Source organism: Theropithecus gelada, chromosome 10 (genome assembly GCF_003255815.1).
Source record: "Theropithecus gelada isolate Dixy chromosome 10, Tgel_1.0, whole genome shotgun sequence".
Taxonomy (NCBI): domain Eukaryota; kingdom Metazoa; phylum Chordata; class Mammalia; order Primates; family Cercopithecidae; genus Theropithecus; species Theropithecus gelada.
In genome coordinates, this window is record NC_037678.1 from 484,913 (window position 1) to 499,912 (window position 15,000).

The 15,000-nt window shown below is 60.7% G+C and overlaps 3 protein-coding genes across 12 annotated transcripts in view; all 3 read left to right on the forward strand.

Moving 5' to 3' along the window:
* MAPK12 (mitogen-activated protein kinase 12) overlaps nucleotides 1–3,082 on the forward strand; it is a 10,167-nt gene extending 7,085 nt beyond the window's left edge. For 3 of the 6 annotated variants that reach the window (XM_025400442.1, XM_025400444.1, XM_025400445.1), the window contains 4 exons: nucleotides 307–386; nucleotides 470–548; nucleotides 631–804; nucleotides 2,504–3,082. In XM_025400442.1, the coding sequence (XP_025256227.1) occupies nucleotides 307–386; nucleotides 470–548; nucleotides 631–804; nucleotides 2,504–2,583 (413 nt within the window). In that variant the 3' untranslated portion in view covers nucleotides 2,584–3,082. Of the gene's footprint in view, nucleotides 1–306; nucleotides 387–469; nucleotides 549–630; nucleotides 2,209–2,503 lie in introns of those variants that run through there. The other 3 variants (XM_025400443.1, XM_025400441.1, XM_025400446.1) reach the window with 1 other exon arrangement.
* A 1,438-nt stretch (nucleotides 3,083–4,520) lies between these two features.
* HDAC10 (histone deacetylase 10) lies at nucleotides 4,521–10,643 on the forward strand. 5 transcript variants are annotated; one of them, XM_025400524.1, is made up of 20 exons: nucleotides 4,521–4,945; nucleotides 5,014–5,148; nucleotides 5,382–5,478; nucleotides 5,744–5,841; nucleotides 5,940–6,044; nucleotides 6,201–6,269; nucleotides 6,431–6,557; nucleotides 6,655–6,720; nucleotides 6,930–6,989; nucleotides 7,069–7,158; nucleotides 7,348–7,454; nucleotides 7,528–7,595; nucleotides 7,674–7,929; nucleotides 8,040–8,124; nucleotides 8,870–8,961; nucleotides 9,101–9,157; nucleotides 9,457–9,535; nucleotides 9,740–9,922; nucleotides 10,005–10,157; nucleotides 10,305–10,643. In XM_025400524.1, the coding sequence occupies exons 1-20, from the start codon at nucleotides 4,887–4,889 to the stop codon at nucleotides 10,326–10,328; spliced, it is 2,010 nt and encodes a 669-aa protein (XP_025256309.1). In that variant the 5' UTR covers nucleotides 4,521–4,886; the 3' UTR covers nucleotides 10,329–10,643. The 5 variants fall into 5 exon arrangements, with proteins under 5 accessions (XP_025256309.1, XP_025256311.1, XP_025256308.1 ...); XM_025400526.1 differs by lacking the exon at nucleotides 6,930–6,989; XM_025400523.1 differs by having other exon boundaries at nucleotides 4,547–4,945; nucleotides 10,005–10,480.
* A 151-nt stretch (nucleotides 10,644–10,794) lies between these two features.
* The window catches only part of TUBGCP6 (tubulin gamma complex associated protein 6), a 26,028-nt gene continuing 21,822 nt past the window's right edge, over nucleotides 10,795–15,000 (forward strand). The window contains exon 1 of the mRNA XM_025398865.1: nucleotides 10,795–12,068. Coding sequence (XP_025254650.1) covers nucleotides 11,328–12,068 — 741 coding nt within the window. The 5' untranslated portion in view covers nucleotides 10,795–11,327. The remainder of the gene's footprint in view (nucleotides 12,069–15,000) is intronic.

The window sequence follows — 15,000 nt, forward strand, 5'->3', positions numbered from 1 at the left end:
TGGGGATGGCTCCTGCCCAGGTGGGGGGTTCTGGGGATGGGGATGGCTCCTGCCCAGGTGGGGGGGTCTGGGGGTGGGGATGGCTCCTGCCCAGGTGGGGGGGTTCTGGGGATGGGGATGGCTCCTGCCCAGGTGGGGGGTTCTGGGGTTGGGGATGGCTCCTGCCCAGGTGGGGGGTTCTGGGGGGTGGGGATGGCTCCTGCCCAGGTGGGGGGTTCTAGGGGGGTGGGGATGGCTCCTGCCCAGGTGGGGGCAGTGAGGGCCCTGATCTCTGGCCCCCGAGCTGTGCTCCTGACCTCAGTGCAGACCTGGACCAGCTGAAGGAGATCATGAAAGTGACAGGGACGCCTCCAGCTGAGTTTGTGCAGCGGCTGCAGAGTGATGAGGTCAGTGGTGAGTGGGGAGCTGGGTGGGGGTGGGGGCGGACCCAGGCCTCGGTATTGGCCCCTCACCCTTTCTTTCCACATAGGCCAAGAACTACATGAAGGGCCTCCCTGAGTTGGAGAAGAAGGATTTTGCCTCCATCCTGACCAATGCAAGCCCTCTGGGTAGGGCTGGCTAGTGTGGGGGCCACCAGGTGCTGGAGTGTGGGGCCTCCCGCAGTCTGGCCTGACGCACCTTCCCCCGCAGCTGTGAACCTCCTGGAGAAGATGCTGGTGCTGGATGCGGAGCAGCGGGTGACGGCAGCCGAGGCACTGGCCCATCCCTACTTCGAGTCCCTGCATGACAAGGAAGATGAGCCCCAGGTCCAGAAGTATGACGACTCCTTTGATGACGTGGACCGCACGCTGGATGAATGGAAGCGTGAGCTGGGGGCTCCGGGCAGGGCCTGTGTGGACCCGAGTTGGGGGTTCTGGGCAGGGCCTGTGTGGACCTGTGAGTGGGGGGGCTCTGGGCAGGGCCTGTGTGGACCCTGTGGGCCCTGTGCAGGTGGCCAGGCTCAGAGTCCTAAATCCCCGTCCCTGGGATGCAGGTCAGGTGAGGAGAATGGGAGGTCAGAGGGCAGCACGGGGCCGTGTGGCCTGGTGGAAATGACCTCTGGCTGGAGCTGAAAGATGAAAGGAGGGTGTTCCTGGCAGGCTCAGCACAGAGGCTGGCACAGAAGGAGCCGGGAACAGTGAAGGGCAGCTGTGAGTCAGGGCAGCAGGGCCCACTTAGCCCCTCCTGGCCCCCAGACCTGCTGCCCTTCCGCCATGTCCAGGCCAGAGACCCGGGCCACCGTGCCACCCTCACCATGTCCATTTGTCCCTAAGGCCTCTCTCCTCACATCTCGTGAATCTGTCCTTGCCTCTTCTTGCCCCAGGTGTTTTTTTTTTTTTTTTTTTTGAGACAGTCTCGCTCTGTTGCTCAGGCTGGAGTGTGGTGGTGTGATCTTGGCTCATTGCAAGCTCCGCCTCCCGGGTTCACGCCATTCTCCTGCCTTAGCCTCCCGAGTAGCTGGGACTACAGGTGCCCACCACCACGCTCGGCTAACTTTTTGTAATTTTAGTAGAAATAGGGTTTCACCGTGTTAGCCAGGATGGTCTTGATCTCCTGACCCCATGATCCGCCCACCTCGGCCTCTCAAAGTGCTGGGATTATAGGCGTGAGCCACCGCGCCTGGCCCTCTCTTTGGTCCATTTTAGGATCCTTCCCATCTGGACAAGACATGTATGTCTTATATACCCAAGATAGTCCCCAGGGCCTCACCTGTCTCCCCCAGCCCCCCTGAGCAGTCCAGACCCCAACCCTAACTACTAGGGTCCATCATCCCCTATACCAGGGGCTATCCCCTCATCTTGGAGGGCTGGCCAAGGCCTGTGCAGCCTCAGGCTGAACTCAGAGAAGCCTCCCCAGCTCCCACAGCTATGCTATGGCCTGAGGCTATGCTGGACCTGGCTTCATTTTTGCTCCAGAATGGCAGGCTGTGTCTACTTCATGGCTGCATGACCAACCTGTGGTGGGGGTGCCCGGGGACAGCAGGTGGACACTGGGAGCAGTGCCGTGTTTCAGGCCCTGTCCTGGCTCTGCCTTGGGCGCAGGGCCTTGGTCCTCCACACTGGCTGGGTGGGGCTGGATGGACTGAGATTCTTCACCTGTGCTCCTTAGGGCCACGGGTCCCTGGGTGCCTGCAGCAGGGCCTCCACCCTTCGCTGTGTGTGCTTAGTTGTGTGCTTAGGAGTTTGGCTTTGATTAAAGGTTTCTCCTGCTAAAAAGATAACTTGAAAACCATGGGCCATAGGATCCTCTCTGTAGTCCCCACCCACACAACTGTAGCTGGGGCCTCAGCTCTTAGGACAGACCGTGGTGGACACGTGGCCAAGCCCTGGCCACCTCCCCTTTCCCTGGAAAATCCGGATCTAGAGCAATGGCCTCTTCACACAAACCTTCTCTCAGTGGTTTGGACCACATTAGGATTAGAGAAGGGCCCCACGAGGCACCGCCAGGCGTGTCTGTGAGTGACACCCCAGGATGGAAGGCAAAGGCTGACCCTGGTTTCTGTCGTGCCCCCCGCCCCCGCCAGGTGTTACTTACAAAGAGGTGCTCAGCTTCAAGCCTCCGCGGCAGCTGGGAGCCAGGGTCTCCAAGGAGACGGCTCTGTGAAGATCTCTGAGCTCCAGGGTGGCAGTGAGGACCACCTTCACCTTCCACCTGAGAGGGGACCCTCGTTGCCCCTTGACCTTGGCTGGGGCTTGCATCCCAAGGCATCTGTCGGAGCAGACCCCTGGGTTCCATGGACCCTCCTCCCCATGCCCGTGCCTCTGCTCTCGGGTGCCCATCCTGGAGGAGCACCTGAACTTTCTGGACAGGACCTCTGGCCGACCTGGGGATGGCCTCTGATGCCTGGAGCCGGGGCCCCCTTGCCCGGTGCCCTCAGAAACCTCGGAGCTGGTGGGGCTCCAGGTCAGGCCCTGGCCTCTGAGCCCTGCCTGGTCTGGGCCATGCGGAGGAAGAACAGAGGGTGGGCGCAGGGCACCAACTCAGGGACATCCCTTCTCCTGGGCGACGTCAGTGGACCTTCCTGCACCCCCTGCCTGGAATGTAAATCAACTGTGTGGCGCCCACGTGGCTGGAACGAAATAGACCCTTTTGTGGCTCCATGCTCTGGCTGTGCGTCCTCATGCTGCGACCTGTCTTAAGGCCTCCAAGCCCTTGGCCTGCATGTAGAGGAGGCTGGCCTAATAGCTCAGACCCTCAGAGCCAGCTGGGGGGCCTGAGCATCCCATCTCTCTCAGGCCACAAAGCTGGTGCCCACTTCCCCAGACCTGTGCCAGTGAGCTTCGAACCCCCACATTAGGGCTTGGCCCCCTCCCCTTTTACAGGGTGACCTTCTGCTAATGGCTTAGAGTCTGAGCCACTGTGTGTGGATCCTGAAGCCAGACCCAGGGGCAGGGCCTGATGGGGAGAAATGTTAGGATCTACCCTAGCTCTCTGCACCCTCCAAGGCCAGCAGGTCCCTGGGGGGAGGGGGCACACTGAACACCTTGAGACCCCTCTGGCCCCTGTGGTGGAGTGGTGAGCACAGAGGGCTGGGTTTTGTTCTTGATCAAACCTCTAGCCCCTACCTACTACTGTACTCCAGTGGTATCTTCATGCCCAGGCCGCCCTCTGCAGGCCATTCGGTGTTTCCAAGGGTGGCGGCTGGACCACAGGCCACGGGCACCTCCAAACCTGTCCCAGGGCAGGGGGTTACAGTAGAGAGACCAGTGAGGGCAGGCCAGGCCAGGCGTCCTCCTCGGTGGACACTTCCACAGCTGGCCCAGCCAAATTGGACCTGATGAGCTGCCACGACAGACGCCTTCTCTGCCAGCGACCCTCATGCCTCTCCAGGGCATCCGGGCATGGGGGACGTGATCCCCATCGGCTCGGGAGCCGCGCTGACTTGTGTCATGGCTGCTGTCCACACGGGGCCCAGCTTCCTGCCATAGGTGGCCTGAGGACTGGGGGCCCCAAAACTGACCCAACTAAACGTGAGCTCCGGCGGGGACAGGGTGGCCCCTGGGCTCCAGGGGGGCTCCGGTCTCCTCTTGGGGCACCTTGCTCAGTGGCTGTGCCCGCGCCTCCTGCCTTCCTCACTTCCTCTGTTCCCCGCCACGCTACCGCAACTCCGGTCCAGCGTCCCCGCCTCCACCGACCTTGACTCTGCTCTTAGGCCAGGGATCTTCTCGGAGCTAGAACCGGACTCGCCCTCCTTAAACCTCCAGGGCGGTGCTGCGCCTGGATGCAACCACGACCACCGCCCTGAGCCGGCCGCAGCGCCACCCGCCTCCCCGCGGGCTTCTCCCGCCTCGTGGCCTTTGCCTGCGGACCCCTCGCCCCGCTCGCCCTTCACCCCGGCTCTTCCTGCGCTCGGGCCGGGTGGCCTTGGGGCTGCGCTGGACCCTGACCCGGGAGCTGGAGCAGAACGGGGCTCGCCTGGGCAGGCTCAGCCACAGGCGTTCGGGTGGGGCTGCGGCGACCGCCAGCGCAGGGCCTGGGAACCCCGCCCCTCTAGGAGGGGATCGGGGCGGGGCCGAGGGGGAGGCGGAGCAGCAGCGCAGCTCGGAGGGCTGGCGGCTCCGGGCGCTGAGGCTTCCGCGCCTGCTGATTCCTCGCTCCGGAGCGGGGCTCGCGATAGCGAGCGGGAGCAGGGCGCGGGGCGGGACCCGGGTCCGAGGCGAGGAAGCCGGGAGCCGTGCGCGGGGAGCCTCCGCCTTCGACTGCAGCCTCGCTCGGCGCCTTCTGCACGCCTGGGATCCCGGAGCCTGCCTAGTTCTGTGCGCTCCCGCCCAGGCCGGTGCCCGCCGCCCGCCTGCGCCCCAGGCAGGTCCCAGGCCTCCGGCTGCTCCCGGCCGAAGGTGGAGACTGGCAGTGGCAGGCACCGCTGGCGAGGGCGTTTGGGGACCCAGGGTGACCACGGCGCAGCCATGGGGACCGCGCTTGTGTACCATGAGGACATGACGGCCACCCGGCTGCTCTGGGACGAGTAAGTGGGACCTGGCCGAGGTGGGGTGCGGGGAGGGACCTCTGGACTGAGCTCTTCGTCTGCCCCAGCCCCGAGTGCGAGATTGAGCGCCCTGAGCGCCTGACCGCAGCCCTGGACCGCCTGCGGCAGCGCGGCCTGGAACAGAGGTGTCTGCGGTTGTCAGCCCGCGAGGCCTCGAAAGAGGAGCTGGGCCTGGTGCACAGGTCAGGACGGGGGAAGCCCCCCCATGATATGGGGGCAGGCAACCCATCTAGAAACCTGGGAACCTGGGCCTGCCAGCCTTGAAGACAGATCCTCTCCCTATGCACCTTGGGTGGGCTCACAGGCTTGAGGAAGTGACAGGGTGGCCACTCCCACCACAAATCCCAGCTCCCCCCTCCTGGCCCCCTGCTCCTGCTGGTGACCCTGCCTCTCCTGCCTGCCCATCTGCATGCAGCCCAGAGTATGTGTCCCTGGTCAGGAAGACCCAGGTCCTAGGCGAGGAGGAGCTGCAAGTGCTGTCCGGACAGTTCGACGCCATCTACTTCCACCCGGTGCGTGTCCCCGGACACACTCACCTGTGCAGACACATGCACGCGCCTCTGCACATTCACAGTCATGGCTGCCAATCCCAGCCAGCGTCCCCTGGTCCGTGCACGTGACATTGTCCAGCACACCTGCCTGCTGGCACTGCCAGAGCCTGGGACTGGCCTATTGTGCTCAGCAGCTGGTGCCTTGCAGCCTGACACAAGTGTGGGCATGGCCTGCAAAGGGCAGCAGGGAAGGCGTGGGGGCTCATCTGTGCCCCTGCGCCCACAGAGTACCTTTCACTGTGCACGCCTGGCCGCAGGGGCTGGACTGCAGCTGGTGGATGCTGTGCTCACGGGAGCTGTGCAAAACGGGCTTGCCCTGGTGAGGTGAGAGCTGCTGCTTCCCCTAGCTGCTCCTCTGTGGGTGGCCCCGTGAGGGGCCAGGGCAACCCTGACACAACCCAAATCCTCCTCTCACGCCATAGGCCCCCCGGGCACCACAGCCAGAGGGCAGCTGCCAACGGGTTCTGCGTGTTCAACAACGTGGCCATAGCAGCTGCATATGCCAAGCAGAAGCATGGGCTACACAGGTGTGTGCCAGGCTGGCTGCAGGGGTGTGGGCCCAGGCCACACAGCAAGGGGCGGCACAGGTGGTGAGAGAACCCAGCCAGCATTTTCCCATCCCTGGCCGGGCTCCTGGAGGTAGGAGGCCCTGCCCCTCAGCCAGCAGCGCTGTCTGTGCCCAGGATCCTCATCGTGGACTGGGATGTGCACCATGGCCAGGGGATCCAGTATCTCTTTGAGGATGACCCCAGGTGAGCAAGGGTGCAGACAGCACCCTTTCCTGCAACCCCAGCCTGGCCTGGGAAAATCCAAGGGCAAGATACAGACGTGCTCGGGTCAGGGTTCTACGGGCAGCTGTAGAGCTGTTGAGGGTCCTGACCTCTGATCTCTGGCCCTGGCTGGCCGTTGGCAGCGTCCTTTACTTCTCCTGGCACCGCTATGAGCATGGGCGTTTCTGGCCTTTCCTTCGAGAGTCAGATGCAGACGCAGTGGGGCGGGGACAGGGCCTCGGCTTCACTGTCAACCTGCCCTGGAACCAGGTGCCTACCCTCAAGCCCCAGGCCCCCACCCAGACCCCTCCCCCCAGCCCCCTCCCCTGCCCCACAGTTCAGGATGTAGCCTGGGATGTCCTGCCAGGTCGGGATGGGAAATGCTGACTACGTGGCTGCCTTCCTGCACCTGCTGCTCCCACTGGCCTTTGAGGTGACTGCACAGAGGATTCCCCCAGGGCAGCCGGGTGGGAGGGAACTTGGTGCCTGGAGCGCCACGGTGAAGGCAGGAGGAGGGTTATGAGCTGCCCCACTGTTGCCTGGCAGGGAAGAGTGCTCAGGAGGGGATGGGATGGGCCTGGCTTGCCCTCACCTGGGCCCCAGCCCCTCTCTCAACCCTCCCCACCCCGGCCTGACCTGTAGTTTGACCCTGAACTGGTGCTGGTCTCAGCAGGATTTGACTCAGCCATCGGGGACCCTGAGGTGAGGGCCTTGCCTGGCCAGGGAGGGCTTCTAGGGTCCTGGAGCCCAGGTCCCCCATCACACATGGCTTTGGTTCCAGGGGCAAATGCAGGCCACGCCAGAGTGCTTCGCCCATCTCACACATCTGCTGCAGGTGCTGGCCGGCGGCCGGGTCTGCGCCATGCTGGAGGTGACTGGGGAGGGCACATAGGGAGGGTTCTTGGGCCAGAGGTCTGGGGGTCAGGAGCATGGGAGCCAGGTGCCCACGTGGTACTTGGGAGGGGCATCCTGCCCGGGATAGAGCCAGGCAAGGGCCCTCCTGGTGACACCCCATCCCAGTGATATCTCTGCCCCAATCATGTCTCCACCCTCCTCCCAGGGCGGCTACCACCTGGAGTCACTGGCTGAGTCAGTGTGCATGACAGTACAGACGCTGCTGGGCGACCCGGCTCCACCCCTGTCAGGGCTCATGGTGCCATGTCAGAGGTTCGAGGGGAGGGAGGGCAGGCGGGGCTGGGGTGTGAGGCCAGGCGTCACCACTGTTGTGTCTCCCCCACAGTGCCCTGGAGTCCATCCAGAGTGCCCGTGCTGCCCAAGCCCCGTACTGGAAGAGCCTGCAGCTGCAAGGTCAGTGTGGCCAGGTGCTAGGCTGCAGGATCCCACCTCAGGCTCCGTGCAGTGGCTATGACTCTGAACTGTCCCTAGATGTGACCCCTGTGCCGACGAGCCCCAGCACCCACTCCCCAGAGGGGAGGCCTCCACCTCTGCTGCCTGGGGGTCCCATGTGTAAGGCAGCTGTACCTGCACCGAGCTCCCTCCTGGACCAGCCGTGCCTCTGCCCTGCACCCTCTGTCCGCACCACTGTTGCCCTGACAGCGCCAGATATCACACTGGTCCTGCCCCCTGATGTCATCCAACAGGAAGGGTCAGCCCTGAGGGAGGAGACAGAAGCCTGGGCCAGGTGGGCAGGGCTGGCCTGGGGAGGATGGGGCCGCATCTACACCTGTGCGTGTGTGTGCCTGACGTGTAGTCACTACGTGTCTGTGTGTCCCTCTGGTCTGTCCACCACAGGCCACACGAGTCCCTGGCCCGGGAGGAGGCCCTCACTGCACTTGGGAAGCTCCTGTACCTCTTAGATGGGATGCTGGATGGGCAGGTGGGAGCACCTGTGAGGGGTTGGGGGTGCTGTGGACCTAGGGGCAGGGACCAGGACCTGCCAACGAGATGTGGCCTGTCCAGAGGAGGGCTGGGTGGTGCAGAACCACATGGATGTGAACGTTGCCTTGTGCCAAGAATGGTTCCCAGAACAGCCCCAGGGATGGGGATCACTAGCGTGTCTGACCTCTGACCTCAGCTTCGTCAGTTAAATGCTCTTTGGCAGAGAGGTGAAGGGGGTGATTTAAAGTATACATTTAGGCATGAGCAATGGCTCATGCCTGTAATAACAGCAGTTTGGGGGGCCAAGGTGGGAGGAATGTTTGAGCTCAGGAGTTCAAGACCAGCCTAGAGAACATACAGAGACCCTGTCTCCACAAAAAATAAAAAAGTCAGCCAAGTGTGGTGGCATGTGCCTGTAGTTCAGTTACTTAGGAGGCTGAGGCAGGAGGATCACTTAAGCCCAGTAGTTTGAGACTGCGGTGAGCTATAATTGCGCCACGGCACGCCAGCCTGGGTACAGAACAAGTCCCTGTCTCTCAAAAAAAAAAAAAAAAAAAAAGAAAGAAAGAAAAAAATTACAGACGTAAGCATCTTATTTACAGAAGCGGAGTAATTGACCTGAGTGTAAGAAGTGTGGCTGGCAGTAGCCACAGAGATACACCGAATGCAGGGAACCGTGGATCTGTTTACCTGGCTCGGGAGTTGGCTGCTGCCTCGTCCTCCACTGTTTATTCATCCCACAGGTGAACAGTGGCATCGCAGCCACTCCAGCCTCTGCTGCAGCAGCCACCCTGGATGTGGCTATTCAGAGAGGCCTGTCCCACGGAGCGCAGAGGTAAGCTTCACTTGACCATCCGGAGCCTCTGAGGGCAGGACCTGTGGGCACCCCTATCCTGGCTGGCCAAGCAGAGAGAGCTCTGGGAATGGACTCTGGACAACAGGAACACCTGTCCTGAGGCCAGCTCTTCCTCCAGGCTGCTGTGTGTGGCCCTGGGACAGCTGGACCGGCCTCCAGACCTCGCCCATGACGGGTAGGACTCTCACGTCTTGCATCTGTCCAGCCATGGATGTGAATGGGCATGCGACGGATGTGTGCCTGGGCCCCAGGGTGACGGGTGGGTGGGGCACTTGGTACTGAATGGAGCCTTCCTCAGCTGGGGTTTGGGAGAAGGGCTGCTACAGGCAATGCCAGGTGGGTCTCCAGCACAGAGGCTCAGCAGTCACAGCACCCCTGCCCATGGCCCTGTGAATGCTCTTCCACCTCTGCCTCTGTGGTCTGGGCTCAGGAGGGTGAGCAGGGCCTTACACTTATGCACATGTGTCCTGGAAGGAGGACTCTGTGGCTGAACATCGGGGGCAAGGAGGCAGCCGCCCTATCCATGTTCCATGTCTCCACGCCACTGCCAGTGGTGAGTGACCACGCCACGCGGCAAGGCAGGTGCTGGGGAGCCCATGGATGTGTGCCGCTGCTGCTTGCTGGCATGTCATGATAGCAGGCCTCTGGTCCTTCATGTCTCCCTGCTCCTGCTCCAGGGGCCCTGAGACTGAGAGGTTGGGGGGCCAGAGCCAGCAGGTGTCTGTAGATGAGGAGCTGGGCTCTGCTGTCCCCACAGATGACTGGTGGCTTCCTGAGCTGCATCTTGGGCTTGGTGCTGCCCCTGGCCTACGGCTTCCAGCCTGACCTGGTGCTAGTGGCACTAGGGCCTGGCCATGGCCTGCAGGGCCCCCACGCTGCACTCCTGGCTGCCATGCTTCGGGGGCTGGCAGGGGGCCGAGTCCTGGCCCTCCTGGAGGAGGTAAGCTGGGCAGGGTGGAGGTGCTGTGGGGTGGGATGAGGGGAAGGACCAATGACTGCTTCCGTCTTCGCCCCTGGCCCAGGACTCCACACCCCAGCTAGCAGGGATCCTGGCCCGGGTGCTGCGTGGAGAGGCACCTCCTAGCCTAGGCCCTTCCTCTGTGGCCTCCCCGGAGGACGTCCAGGCTCTGATGTACCTGAGAGGGCAGCTGGAGCCTCAGTGGAAGATGCTGCAGGTGAGGCTGATTGCGGAGGCATGGCTCTGCCCTGGGGCCCGGCTCTGCCGCAGAGGTCGGTGGGGAGGGCAGGGCAAGTGACTGCTGAGAACCAGCTCCAGTGCAGGAGGCCAGCTGCGCGCCTCCTCCAGGCTCCTCCTCCTGTAGTGCTGTCCTCACCTGGTGGCTTGAAATCGGCCAAGGTGGGAGCATTTATGCCGCAGAAATGACACCGCACGCCAGCGCCTCGCTGTCGCGATCCGGACCCCAAGCCCGCGGCTCCCACGACTCCGGGGCACGGAACCCCGCCCACTCCCACCCCCGTCCCCTCCCACCCGTGCTTCCCCCGCTCCACCCCTCACTTCGCCTCGCCCCGCCCCACCCATCGCGCCCTGGCCCGTCCCATCCGAGCCCATGCAACCCACCCTCGGTCCCGTTCCGGCCCCTGCGCCCCGCTGCCCTTCCCTCCCCGCCCTTGCGCCGTTAGTAAACATGGGTCAAACGAAACCCTGGTTCTGCCTCCTTTACTGAACACGCTGGCCTCGATCTCTCAACCGCGGTGCGGGACTCAGGCCGGAAGTGCGCCGCGGCCCGGGTCTCACTTTCACGCGCAGCCGGCGTTCCCGTGACGTATTTCCGGCGCGCCCGCCCTAGCGCTCTTCACGCTCGCGCTGCTGTGACGCGACGGAGGCGGCGGGAGCGGGAGCAGTGGGCTTTTTCCACAGGTGACGCCTGGAGAACGGGTGGACGTGCAGGCCGGGACCCACCCGGCTGCGCCCCCAGACTCTCCGCTGCCCACGAGTCTCGGAGTGGCACCCTCTCCTGGTCGTCTCCTCTCGTGGGGCCCGAAGAACGGGGCAAAGCCGAGTTCGTGCGCTGTATTGCGCGGGCGCGCGTTTCGTTCTTCGGGTTTGCCATGGTTCTGTGACTCCCTAAAGGTTGAGGGCTACTGAATTGGAAGAAACGCCGAGCTGGCTTCTGGGGGGCTGCCGGGCGCCGGGCAGCGTGTTTACTCTGAGTAGAGCAACCGCAAAACCTCCTTTAAAAAATACCCGTTCTGAGCTGCGGCGTTGGAGAGGCCGCCTGTCATTCAGCCCCTTCACACCCTTTCTCACTCCGTCTTCCGGAGCGTGAGTGAAGCCCGGGTGAGGTGTTTTCCCACACGCCGGGGGCCCGGAGCTGAGAAGGGGCATGGCCAGCATCACGCAGCTGTTCGACGACCTGTGTGAGGCCCTCCTGCCGGCTGCCAAGACTCACCTGGGCCAGCGCAGTGTGAACCGGAAGAGGGCAAAGCGGAGCCTCAAGAAGGTGGCCTACAATGCGCTTTTCACAAATCTTTTTCAAGATGAGACTCAACAGCTGCAGCCTGACATGTCAAAACTACCAGCGAGAAACAAGATCCTCATGTTGTCCTTTGACTTGAGAGTGGGTGGCCTGGGCCCCGAGGCCGACCGTCTGGAGGAGCTTGTGGAGGAGCTTGAAGCAGCCCCTTGCTGTCCGCTTTTGGAGGTGGGGTCTGTTTTGGACCTCCTGGTTCAGCTGGCAGGGAGTGGTCCCCCTCAACTTCTGCCGAGAAATCGAGACTACTTCCTTAACAACAAGCACGTGGGGAGAAACGTTCCCTATAGCGGCTATGATTGCGACCACCTGAGTGTGTTTGAGACGGACGTTCAGTCTCTGATCTCCAGAGAAGAGTGTTTGTGTCACAGCATGATCCAGGAAACACTTCAGCTTATGGAGGCTGCTCCAGGCACCGGCCTGCCCACCGTCGGGCTCTTCTCATTTGGTGACTCTTGTGGTGACAGGTTTGAGAGAGACACCCGGGTCTCGCTCTTCGGGGCCCTTGTGCACAGCCGCACTGACGACATGGACGTCCGACTGGGCCTGCCCCCCGTGCCAGACAATGCAGACCTCTCTGGGCTGGCCATTAAGGTAGAATGTTTGGTTTTTTCCTCTTTCACCTTTCTTGGGGTTTGGAAAATGCTTTCTGTGACTTTCTTTTTTTTTTTTTTTTTTTTTGGAGACAGGGTCTCACTCTGTCACTCAGGCTGGAGTGCAGTGGCGTGATCTTGGCTCACTGCAACCTCCACCTCCTGGGCTCAAGCAATTCTCGTACCTCAGCCTCCCAAGTAGCTGGAATTACAGTCACCTGCCTCCACGCCCGGCTAATTTTTTTTTTTTGGAGATGGAGTCTCGCTCTGTTGCCCAGGCTGGAGTGCAGTGGTGCGATCTCGGCTCACTGTAACCTCCACCTCCCGGGGTCAAGTGGTTCTCCTCCCTCAGCCTCTTGCATAGCTGGGATTACAGGCGTGAGCCAGCATGCCCAACTAATTTTTGTATTTTTAGTAGAGACGGGGTTTCACCATGTTGGCCAGGCTCGTCTCCAACTCCTGACCTCAGTTGATCCACCCACCTCGGCCTCCCAAAGTGCTGGAATTAAGGTCACTGCGCCTGGCCCAGTGACCTTCCTTTTATCATGGTGAAAGGGGGGATAGTCTGGTGGCTGCATTGTGGGGTGGGGCTACTGGAGTGGACTTACTGGCGGCCACCCTGCTCTGCAAGGACAGTGCTGCCCACCTGCCGGCCAAAGCAACGTGCTGTTTTTCATCTTTACCTAACGGGGCATGTCATTAAGCCTCCTCTGCCTTCTAGAGCTGCCATTTAAATTTAAGTTAATTAAAACAAAATAAAAAATTCAGTTCCTCAGCCCCACAAGCCACATTTCAAGTGCTCAGTAGCCACACGTTTCAAAAGTGTTCACGTTTTGTGATACGTGCAATTGGATATGCTTTTGCTGTCTGTTGCCTGAGGCTTTCCCATGGTCCCGTGTAGCTCCTCATTTGAGTTTTGTATTTTATTGCTTTATCAGTGTTGCCAAAAGGATACATTGTTACTAGTGATTCTATTCCTATGAGATAGCTAGACAATTTATAAACATATCTAATGCTACAGCAAATGTCTTGGTGTACAGCAGTTTTGTGTTTTGTTTTTGAGACAAGTCTCGCATATTGCCCAGGCTGGAGTGCCATGGTGTGGTCTCGGCTCACTGCAACCTCCATCTCCTGGGTTCAAGTGATTCTCCTGCCTCAGCCTCCTGAGTATCTGGGACTCCAGGCGTGTGCCACCACACCCAGCTAATTTTTGTATTTTTTTGTATTTGTATTTTTTTAAATTTGATTTGATTTTTTTTTTTTTTTTTTTTTGAGCCAGAGTCTTTTTTTTTTTTTTTTTGAGATGGAGTCTTGCTCTGTCGCCCCGGCTGCAGTGCAGTGGCCGGATCTCAGCTCACTGCAAGCTTCGCCTCCCGGGTTTACGCCATTCTCCTGCCTCAGCCTCCTGAGTAGCTGGGACTACAGGCACCCGCCACCTTGCCCGGCTAGTTTTTTGTATTTTTTTAGTAGAGACGGGGTTTCACCGTGTTCGCCAGGATGGTCTCGATCTCCTGACCTCGTGATCCGCCCGTCTCGGCCTCCCAAAGTGCTGGGATTACAGGCTTGAGCCACTGCGCCCGGCCGAGACAGAGTCTTGCTCTGTCGCCTAGGCTGGAGTGTGGTGGCACGATCTTGGCTCACTGCAAGCTCCGCCTCCCAAGTTCACGCCATTCTCCCACCTCAGCCTCCCGAGTAGCTGGGACTACAGGCGCCCGCCACCACGCCTGGCTAATTTTTTGTGTTTTCAGTAGAGACGGGGTTTCACTATGTTAGCCAGGATGGTCTCAATCTCCTGAGCTCGTGATCCACCCACCTCAGCCTCCCAAAGTGCTGGGATTACAGGCGTGAGCCTGGCCTGATGTCCTTTATTTTTTTTTTTTGAGATGGAGTCTTGCTCTGTCGCCCAGGCTGGAGTGCAGTGGCCGGATCTCAGCTCACTGCAATCTCCGCCTTTGAGGTTCACGCCATTCTCCTGCCTCAGCCTCCCGAGTAGCTGGGACTATAGGCGCCCGCCCCCACGCCCGGCTAGTTTTTTGTATTTTTTAGTAGAGACAGGGTTTCACCGGGTTAGCCAGGATGGTCTCGATCTCCTGACCTCGTGATCCGCCCGCCTCCGCCTCCCAAAGTGCTGGGATTACAGGTGTGAGCCTGGCCTGATTTTTTTTTTTTCCCGAGATGGAGTCTTGTGTAGGGACCAGCCCTACGGGGTCTGTGGGTTTTTCTCCCGATGTGCGGAGACGAGAGATTGTAGAAAAAAAGGCAGAAGACAAAGAGATAAAAACAGGTGGGCCCGGGGGACCACTACCACCAAGACGCGGAGACCAGTGGTGGCCCTGAATGCCAGGCTGTGCTGTTATTTATTGGATATAAGACAAGGGGGCAGAGTAAGGAGCGTGAGCCATCTCCAGTGATAGGTAATGTCATGTGGGTCACGTATCCGTCCACTGGACAGGGGACCCTTCCCTGTTTGGCAGCCGAGCTGGAAAGAGTGAGACAGGAGACAGCTTACACCATTATTTCTGCATTTCAGAGACTTTTAGTCCTTTCACTAAATCTGCTACTGCTATCTAGAAGGCAGAGCCAGGCGTACAGGATGGAACATGAAAGTGGACCAGGAGTGTGACCACTGAAGCACAGCATCGCAGGGAGACATTTAGGCCTCTGGATAACTGCGGGCGGGCCTGACTGATATCTGGCCCTCCACAAGAGGTGCTGGAGCAGAGTCTTGTCTAACTCCCCCACCGGGGAAAGGGAGACCCCCCCACCCCGCCGCCCCGTCTGCTAAGTAGCGGGTGCTTTTCCTTGACATTGACGCTACCGCTAGGTAACCGGCGTCTTCCCAGGCGCTGGCGTTACCACTAGACCAAGGAGCCCTCTAGTGGCCCTGCCTGGGCATAACAGAAGGCTCTTAGTCTTCTGGTCACTCCTCACTG